The sequence below is a fragment of the Eurosta solidaginis genome, chromosome 3 (genome assembly GCF_040869045.1).
Source record: "Eurosta solidaginis isolate ZX-2024a chromosome 3, ASM4086904v1, whole genome shotgun sequence".
In the NCBI taxonomy this organism is placed as follows: domain Eukaryota; kingdom Metazoa; phylum Arthropoda; class Insecta; order Diptera; family Tephritidae; genus Eurosta; species Eurosta solidaginis.
The window spans coordinates 62,575,006-62,585,367 of record NC_090321.1 but is presented as its reverse complement, the minus strand read 5'-3'; the positions used below and the strand labels follow the sequence as shown (position 1 = coordinate 62,585,367).

Genomic DNA, 10,362 nt, shown 5'->3' with positions numbered 1-10,362 from the left:
TGCAGCAAAACCATTTCTCAGGACCGGGGTCAGGAGACGGAGCCGGATTGGGTTCGACACCTTCCCGGAGCAAGAGAATATGGAGTAGTCCCACTGCAAGGAGCTGCTGAGAGGATGATAATTTGTGGGAGGGACGCAACAAATTAAATGGGGTTACACTGAAATGACAGTTCTTGGTCGGAAAAATTCCGAGTCGCTCCGGTACACAGAACCGACTGCCTTTGGAAGCGCTATGTTATCTATGGATCAGTTGTTGAATTTGCATGTTAAATCTCTATCCATGGCGGAACAATACAAGGTGGCAGCATGGGAAAGCTGATTATAAATTTTTTTTATATTTTTTTTTTAATTTGATTTGATACATCAACTTCCGGCGCAGTACGATATTTGGCATTTGTTCATCGAATTTACAAAAACAAAGTACATGGAAATTATATTTATGTTTATAGTATGTCACCTTGCTGCCACCTTGTATCTTTCCGCCATGTTTCTACCCGCATCTGGTTCATGTGTCGTTGGAACACGAGCATGATGGAATTATGTGTGTGTGATTTGTGGAACACGAGGTTGGTCTGGCAGCCCCTTTGATTTTAGTAGTGTAGTGTTCATACGGTTACTATCATAAATGGTTGGACAATCGGTGTCCACTTATGTACCGTACTACATATCGGATCTAAAATTTTAGGAAATTCAGTAATGTGCTGCTTTCCACCGAAAAGTGGATAGCAGAATACGCGTGATTATTTCAAACGTTCCATGTTTTGACAGCGTCATAACCTAACAGTGTCTTAACATTTTTCTTCGCTGTACAATCCGATAACTTTGGATAGCAAAATATTCTTGAAGGCTTAAACACACAGTATCCGAGCGACCGAGCTTTGCTCGGCAATGTTTCGTTGTGTTGGAAATGTTTCTCGAGTATCTTCATGCGCCGAATTGTTAATTTCAAACATATTTCAGTTATACACTATGAAAGTCCACAATTGTATTACATTCCAAGAACTTGTAAATTTCACGAATGACAACTATCAGTTAGTTTAATTAAATGTCAACTTACTTCCCTAAGCGCCATCTGTTGGTAAGTAGTTAAATGGTTAGATGTCGTTTTCATATTGAACATATGCCTCTAGTGTTCAACGGTAGCAAATTACCATGGTGAGATATCTTTTTGCTATGGTGAGAAATATTTCTAATAGTAATCTGTGAGAAATTGCATTTATTCATTTCATATTTGCCAAATATATGCATTTAAATATATTTTGCTAGAATTTGCTACGGTGCCTTGATATTGCATTTCAATTTTATTAGCGTGTGTGAAATTAAGAAAATTAAGTCGAATCATGTGTAAGATTTTTTTAAGAAGAGTTTTAACTTTAATTTTCTCCTTTAAAGCTTTAATAGGATATGAGTAAGTAGAGTACTATTTCGTCTAAGTACCACAACCCTAAATGGCAACCCCACTAAAAAATGTCCCTATTGCAATGTGGAGTGAAATACCTTTCGTTTGATACCCATATCGGCATATCTCATGCAATTTTTTTTAATTCAGAATAGGTGGCAACCCTACACAAAAATGTTCCTATTGTAATGCGGAGTGAAATACCTTCCTTTGATACCCATATCGGCATATGGCAAGATGCACACGAGGCTACGCGTCATAGACGCGTACAAGATATTTTATGTAGCTACAATTCCTCTACGTTTCAAGATCTGCATACGTAGCTACTTACAAGCGTCGCTACAAAAATTTATTTATGCTGTATAATTGCCATTATACAAAAGTTGATTTTGTATAAAATTAAAAACAAAAGTTTTCATCACGGCGCATAAGAGAAAAAAAAAGAATTTTCAATTCAAAACGGTTTTCAATAACAATTTTTGTTTGTATCGGTCAACATAAACATGTCCAGCGACGAAGAATTGGTATTGCTAAATTTCCTTCGTCGCAGAAAGGAAAAGAAAGCAAAGAGAAAATATTGGGCACATCCATATATTCAGAAAAATGTTGATTGTAGACTGTTTGTATGTGCAACGGAGTTGTCTCATGATGATATAAGGTTCCGAACATTTTATCGCATGTCAAAAGCTACATTCAAAGATTTGGTTATGCTCGTTGGTGCTTCCATACAGAAAGAAAACACCAATATACGTGAAAGTGTCCCTCCTGAAGAACGGCTTATGGTAACATTAAGGTATGTGTATAACATTGTTTCATGCAATGTATGGGATTCAATTGTGTAGGGCCTCATTTTCGGAAAAGGTTCAGTAACGTTGTTGTTGTAGTAATGTTTCGCCCCACATAATAGCTGCGACCGATCACAAATTTCCATCAATATCCTCTAACGGGAGTCCAAGGAAACTTGCTTTTTCGACAGGGGTGGACCATAGTTAAAGGGGTGTTAGAGGCGTTGGTTCCACATTACAATTAAAGAGATGGTTGGTGTCATGTGGGGACACATTGCAAGCGGGGCATACATTTTGTATGTCGGGGTTGATTCTGGATATGTAAGAGTTTAACCTGTTACAGTATCCAGATCGAAGTTGAGCTAGAGTGACGCGCGTTTCCCTAGGCAGAGTGCGTTTCTCCTGTTGTTGTGTTAACAGTGGTCGTTCCTCTTCTGCTAGTTTTGGGTATTGTTCTTTAAGTACTGAGAATCCTAGTATTAGGTGTTGCTACAACAACAGCTACCCTGTTCTGATGACAAATTCGATTTGTTATAGGAATATTTTCTGAGTCGGAGCTTTTCATTAGATATGAGTATCTTTGAATTAAGGCCACTACTGAGTTGGTGGCGAACATGTTGTTGTGTATGTGCGTGGCCTAATTTCTTTATAACTTTTTGTTTAGGTATCTGGCTACAGGATGCACGTTAAATGCGCTTGCTTTATATTTTCAAAGAGGAGAACATACAATCGGAGTAATTGTTGAGGAAACAACAAAAGCTATATGGAATTCATTAAAAGATTGTGATATGACGTTACCAAATGAGGGGCGTTGGAAGAGTATTGCGGGACGGTTCTCTGATCTATGGCAGCTGCCAAATTGCTTAGGAGCTATCGACGGAAAGCATGTGCGAATTCAAAAATATCCAAATTCGGGTTCAGCTAATTTCAATTACAAAAACTACCATTCAGTAATATTACTTGCCTGTTGCGATGCCGACGGGATATTTGCATCAATAGAATGCGGATTTGCAGGACGAAATAGCGACGGGGGAGTTTTTAGAATTTCGACGTTTGGACGTTGGTTAGAAAGTTACAACAATTTACCATCCCCAAAGGAACTACCGCATGACGACAGTGGAAATAAGTTTCCATATTATTTCGTAGCAGATAACGCCTTTCCTTTAAGGAAAAATGTTATGCGGCCTTATCCGGAAAGAAACATTGTCAACAAGATGCGCATATTTAGTTATAGACTAAGTCGCGGTAGGAAGAACATAGAGTGCAGTTTCGGGATGATGGTAAAAAAATTTGGAGTTTTCTCAACATCTATACGATGCCAAAAGTACGAAACAATCATTTCAATTATACAAAGTGCTTGTATCCTACATAATTTTATAAGGAAAAAAGATGGCATATCATACACGACCTTCCTTCCCGATATCGAAAACCAGCAACCAGTTCAACGGAACCCAAGTACTCTGCCAGAGTTCGATAATGTAAACATAATGGAAAATTCTGCCCCACAAAACTTACGACACTATTTAAGGAATTATTTTTTATTACCAAATGTTTCTTTGCCCTGGCAGTGGAATTATTGTTTATAAAAACTGTTAGACTGCTTTACTTTCCATTTAACAACATTTATTGCAATAAATTTAATTCAAATAGTTGAAAAAAGTGAATAATAATTCATATCAAATAATATTACGAATAGTACTCGATCTGTTCTGTGAATGAGGCTAGTTTGAACTATGTGTACATATGCGAATAAAATTATAGCAGCAAAAATTAATTGCAAGTTGTTTCAGCTACTTCCTTTTTTGTTTTCACTATTTTTAAATAAAACTTAAATGAATTGTAGAACGAAAACTATGCAAACCGATTTCAAAAACATGTTCTAAATTTTGGGAAACATTTTAAGCATGTGATTTTTTAGTCCATCTTATTTATATATATATTTATATAATTATTTTTCTAAAGCAAAACTAGGTGAAAACCGCAAAAAGGCCTTGTGCCAATACTTACTTCCCTGGGTGTACATGCATTCAAACTAGCATACACTTGTAACACTGGTACTTTTTTCGTTCACTATTGTATCGTCTAATTCATGACTACTTCTATGTAGTAAGATACATATGAGATCAGCCCACTGAAAACACACCCATTCTAACATCTGTTTATAACTAAATAATAGTATAATTATATAATAAATAATATACAAAAACGCAAGTTTACTCGTTTGTGTAAAAGGCTCTTTCACCTTCACAGTCAATTGTTTCAAATAGTACTGGAGTATAGGTTGGAGTATCATCGGGCGAAGGAGCTGGGGTGCATACTTCTATATTTTGGCCATAAGACGTTGCTGGATCAAACAGTTTCCGCCCGACAGATTGTGCCCTTTGTTCATTTAAAAGCTCCTCTAGCAGCATCATAGATCGAATTTTAAATGTGCGCAAATTCTCGAGAGAAAGACTTCTTACGTCGGGAAGTAAGCTCATTAGAAACATTTTTTTTGGATCTTTCGAAGTTGTATTTCCCCTTTTTGTTTTAAGGTAATTTAGCACCGCCACATCGACTTCATCTCGGGCTGTTTTCTTTCTTTTCTTGGCACTAAATGTTGGTTCAAAATTGCTTTCTTTGGCTGGATGTGATTCTAGGTTGTTGCAGATCAAAGACCCTGTCTTCGTGGGGGCACAATCGCTGTAGTTGTTGTCAGCAATTGATCCATTTTCAATTTCATCCAAATATTGTTCTTCCATTTATGATATTATAATGTTGCTGGTATTTTCAGAATGATGCACTGGTTTTACATATGGAAGAACGAATTGCATAATGTCGTGCAAATAGTAAGGCCTCTTCGCTTTAGTAGAAGATCCACTAGGAGATGGCTTGAGACTTCTTACAAAGCCATTTCGCAAGTTCTTCCACTTTTCTTTGCAATCAGGCACTGTAAGGAAGAGTGTAATAAATTTAGATCTATTTAGACATATTCTTTGTTTTTATTTATAAAAAGAAATTCAAAATCTACACACCTGACCAATTCATTTCCACACCAATTGCTGCCCAGGCTCTTTCTGTAACATCTTTCTTCGAATATTCTGCTAAATTATTTTTGTATAGGCAAGGATAATTCTCAACCAATTGAACGAATTTAGTCGCGTCGACCATTTTATATTATTTTATATGAAATAAATTCAATATATATTTATAGCAACAGAAGCACAGCACACAAGTTTGCAAACGAAAAATTGTAAACAAACATCTTCTTGCTCTTTTCTAGGCGTATTTAAGCCTAGCGACCAACATTGCTGTACGCCTAGCTACACGAAAATTTCATGCTTTGTCGCTTTCATGCAGCTGACGCCTCGTATGCAGCTCTCCATTCAAATACATGTGTTCGGCATCAAAGCGTACAAATTTCGCTTGCAGCTTCTAATACGCGTAGCCTCGTGTGCACCTTGCCTATCTCATGCAATTTTTTTTTAATTTCGAATCGGTGGCAACCCTAAATGGCAACCCTACTCAAAAATGTCCCTAATGTAATGCTGAGTGAAATACCTTTCGTTTGATATCCATATCGGCATATCCCATGCAATTTTTTTAATTTCGAATAGGTGGTAACCCTAAATAGCAGGTAGGTAGGTAGGTTTAACTGGCCGGTCCATGAGGACCTCACATAAACTGATTGAGTCCGTAGTGTTACCAGAAGTTTGTTGTAACGACCAAACTGAAAAACCCTATCAAAAACCAGGGCCTATGTTATAAAATAACTTCGTCCTCTTGGCAAATACTAGAAGCTTCCTAGGACTTAAGCCACTTGCTGCTTCTAAATCTGACAGCTGTATCACTCCTAATAGCTGGAGTCTTAGCCTGGCAAGTGCAGGGCACGAGCACAGAACGAGCTCGATCGTTTCCTCCTCCAACCCGCAATTCCTACATCTGATATCACTGACCAAGCCTAACTTAAAGGCATGTGACGCCAGAAGGCAGTGTCCAGTCAGAATACCCGTCATGAGTCTACAGTCCTCTCTTCTTAATGATGGAAGCAACTGTGTTAGTCTAAGGTTGTAAGACCTACACATAATCTTCGACACTTTACAGCCCCGCGCTTGAACCCACGCCTTTCATGCTTGGTTGATCATGTGCACCTCTCGCCTTCGCTTAATCTCGCCCAATCTAATTGGGACATCTACGGAGCAAGCTTCAAGGGATGCGCCCTTTTTTTAGCTAGTTCGTCCGCCTTTTCATTCCCATCTATTTCCATATGCCCTGGGACCCAATATAGATGTATGCTTCTCTATGTCCCGATTCTCTCCAGAGACTGCTTACACTCTAACACGCATTTAGATGCTGTGCTGTGCGAGATTATTGCCTTAATTGCTCCTAGACTGTCAGTATAAAAGTTAACACGGTTGCAGCTTAAGCTATTCTCTTCCAGGGTTTCTACTGCTTTGGTTACGGCTAATTTTTCCGCTTGGAAAACGCTACAGTAATCCGGCAGCCTGTAGGATCTGCTTATTTCCGGATCAGCGCAGTATACCGCAGACCCTACTCCTTCCACTACTTTGGAACCATCGGTGTACACATGTATCGCCTCGTCCGGCATATGCGCACCCTTGCGCCAACCGTCCACCTCTATTGTGGCCTTAAGTTCTCCCTCGCAGCGCAGATAGGGAATCATGTAGTCTGTTCGTCTTGTGATTGATGACGCTATACTACTATGGCCATATGGTCGGCGCTCAAGTTGCCCCGAAGCACCAAGCCTGGTTGCGGTCGTTAACGCTTTGTTCTTTGCTGCCAGGTCTGCAGGTGGGATGTGCAGAATGGCATACAGTGCAGCCGTCGGGGTTGTTTTCAGGGCTCCCGTAAATGACAACCCTGCTCAAAAATGTCCCTATTACAATGCAGAATGAAATACCTTTCGTTTGATACCCATATCGACATATCTCATGCAACTTTTATTTTAAATTTCGAATAGGTGGCAACCCTAAATGGCAACCCTGCTCAAAAATCTCCCTATTGTAATGCTTGAATACCTTTCGTTTGATACCCATATCGGCATATCTCACGCAATTTTTTTTAATTCCGAATAGGTGGCAACCCTAAATGGCAACCCTAACCAAAAATGCACCCAATGTAATGCGGAGTGAAATACCTTTCGTTTGATACCCATCTTGGCATATCTCATGCAATTTTTTTTTTAATTTCGAATATGTGGCAACCTTGTGAGACATTATGAGTGGCAACACCTAGGTAGAAAGTCTTAGCAGGTGATACATTATCTCTGTGCCAAATTTCATTTAAATCGGTTGAGCGTCCCGAGATCGTTTGCCTATACAAATATACAAGAATTGCTCGTTTAAAGTTATAAGATTAAACTCTTATGCCATTGAGACATAAACGCGTCTGACGCGTCTCTGAAAAATGTGTGTTCAAAATTAAGTATTGGTATTAGTTGACAAATGAATATTATTTTGATGCTCGAATCTACTACTTTATTGCCAAATACAAATGTTAACATCATAACGATATGTTTCACTTTAAAGCCGGTTTTCCTGTGCAAGTTTAAACTTCAGTTAAAGTTGAGAAGAGTTTAACTCTGCCACGAAGTGATCCATACGCATCACGTTGTTGGTGCATTTCCATGTTGAATTTCTATCCGGCTGTGAACCACGCTTCTTTCGAACGCATAAATTGTGTCAGTCCAAAGCGACGTATGCCATGACAAGACGGAGTATATCTGCTGAGCACATAATTTGCTTTGACGCGGCAAAGCGTCCTATGTAAATCAACCATAAAAACCTTCTTTGAAGTCTGGGGTAGATATAGCAGTTGTATCAAACACAAGCCGCCTACCTACCTACCTAAAGGTGTTCTTGTAGGGAACGATTTCCACAGTAAACAATGGATTCCCATTTTCTTTTCAAAGATCATAACAAAATGGAAATGAGTAAAAGAAAACTGGTAAGTTAATTTAAATTAATTGTGGTTTATTTAATTTTTATAAATACGTTCCATTAATTACTTGAAATGTGCCTTATAAAAGAGGACAAAAAAACGTAGGCGACATGCATGGAATTATGAGAGTGAAGCGGCCTTTTTCAATTTGTGGATAGAGCGTCTGGAGGAGATACGCTCCACTAAAAAACGCGCCCATATTTACTCTGAAATAGCAGCTGAACTAACAAAACTTGGCTATGCATTTGGTGCACGGGAGATACAAATAAAAATACAGAATTTAGTTTCGCGTTACAGGTAAATCTTGTAAACTATTATTGGTAATTCTATACGACAACATGACACTGCTAATACGTGTCCAAAAATAGAGGTGTCAAAAGACGCGTATTAATCTCAACAACAATAATCCGAAACCGGAAAATAAAAATTTTATCTCTGTCCTGAGATATTTGCAGTTGAAGTTGGCGATTTTCATGTGGTTGTTGTTGTGTAGTACCCACAAAAAAATTGTGCATCACCGTGGCGGTAGCCACGGTTATACCACACACCAGGACTTTGCATGGCATAGCCCAGGGTTATTTTTTATAAGCGCGGCCGAAGGCCGCCAACGCAGACAGGTGTTGTGCGCAAAAATACTATGGATTTCACCCCTGGTTTCGGAGGGACCCGCGGGTCTTTTTTCGGTTTTCGTTAATATCTTTTGAACGAGTTAAAATTTTTATTTTCCGGTTTCGGATTATTAATACTGATGTCAAGGCGCGTCGTTTGACACCTCTCTTGATAGTTTTGGACGCGTATTAGCAGTGTCATACTGTCGTATTGAATTACCTTATTATTATTATATAAAGCTGTAACTCATAATTGAATTTTATATGGAACCACGGTAACTGATTTGTATTTTAGAAAAGAAAAGACAGCAATGTTAGCGCCCGGCGGCACCCCAACTACGTGGAAGTGTTATCACAAAATGCATAAAATTGTTGAAGAGTGCAATGATGTATTGTTCCGCGGGGAGGTGAAGATGGAAAGTATAGACGGTATGTGTGCTTACATTTTAGAACATTTATTTATTTAAATATTTTCCTAGCACAGCAATTTGGTAAATTATTTTACAGTGCACAAATAATACTTATACAAATATGATTACTAGACAATACCCCTCAGCATATATGTAGGTGAATAAATTTTGAATTTCCCTACATATCAATGCAATTTGATTACTCTTTCTGACTAAATAATGAGTTATCATACAATTGAACAAAAGAAATAATCAAATATGAACACTTTTGATGATCAAAAACTGAAAATCATTTTCGATCACTTTTTGGAATCATTTTTGAAGTCCTTTGGTGATTAAATTTTAGTATTTCATAAAAATCAACAAAAGGAATATTCAAATATGCTTACCTTTCAAAGAACAAAAACTGAATATAGTTTTTCAATCACATTTGAATCAAATGTGTTTGCTTTAGGTGGTCAAAAATTTATAATCATTTTTAATTCAGCATTTTGGATCTTTTATGAATATATTTGTTGACTGAATAATGATTTTTATACTTGTTTTTATTTTTCTTTTCATTAAAAATTTTGTTTTTTTTTACATACACATATTTTTTCAATCATGAAGCTAAGAAAAAATATATAAAAATTTAATTATTTTTACAAAAGATTTTCTTCAAGATGTAAATAATGCAATTGTGACGGAAGATTTCCCCAACCTTTTCTCCACCTTCGGTTTCCCAGAAAATAGATAATGGTTGGACAATACAAAGGTTGTGAGCTATCTGAACCCCAGGTAAGTGAAACTATCTTAATATACCTGGATACGGCTTCAATATCACGTGCCGTATCCGTATTTTAAGATGGAGACGATAATAGCTGATGTTGGATGTTGTAGTCGCAGGTGTATATTAGTCAAGTTTGTTTGAGAGTTACCTGTGGTTCGTATAGCTCACTTTCGCATGCTTTCTTCCTCTGATGAAATAAGATTTGAATGAGATATGAAGAATAAATGCATGAGAATCGCATTCAAAAATGATTCAAAAATCTCAACCAAAACGATTGAAATATGTTCACGAATATGATCAGAAAATGACTGTGAAAAGCAGTCAAATATTACTCTAAAACTATTAAAGCTCAATTTTACAATGATATCAAATATGAATAAAAAGCGTTCCAAAATAGGAATCATAAATGATTATTCAAGAATAATCACATTTATCTCCCGTCGATACATCA

The 10,362-nt window shown here is 37.5% G+C and overlaps 1 protein-coding gene across 1 annotated transcript; it reads left to right on the top strand.

The window, feature by feature from the left end:
- Positions 1 to 1,637: 1,637 nt before the first annotated feature.
- LOC137246407 (putative nuclease HARBI1) lies at positions 1,638 to 4,163 on the top strand. The gene is made up of 2 exons (XM_067777503.1): positions 1,638 to 2,192; positions 2,849 to 4,163. The coding sequence occupies exons 1-2, from the start codon at positions 1,903 to 1,905 to the stop codon at positions 3,768 to 3,770; spliced, it is 1,212 nt and encodes a 403-aa protein (XP_067633604.1). The 5' UTR covers positions 1,638 to 1,902; the 3' UTR covers positions 3,771 to 4,163.
- The last annotated feature ends 6,199 nt before the right edge of the window (positions 4,164 to 10,362 follow it).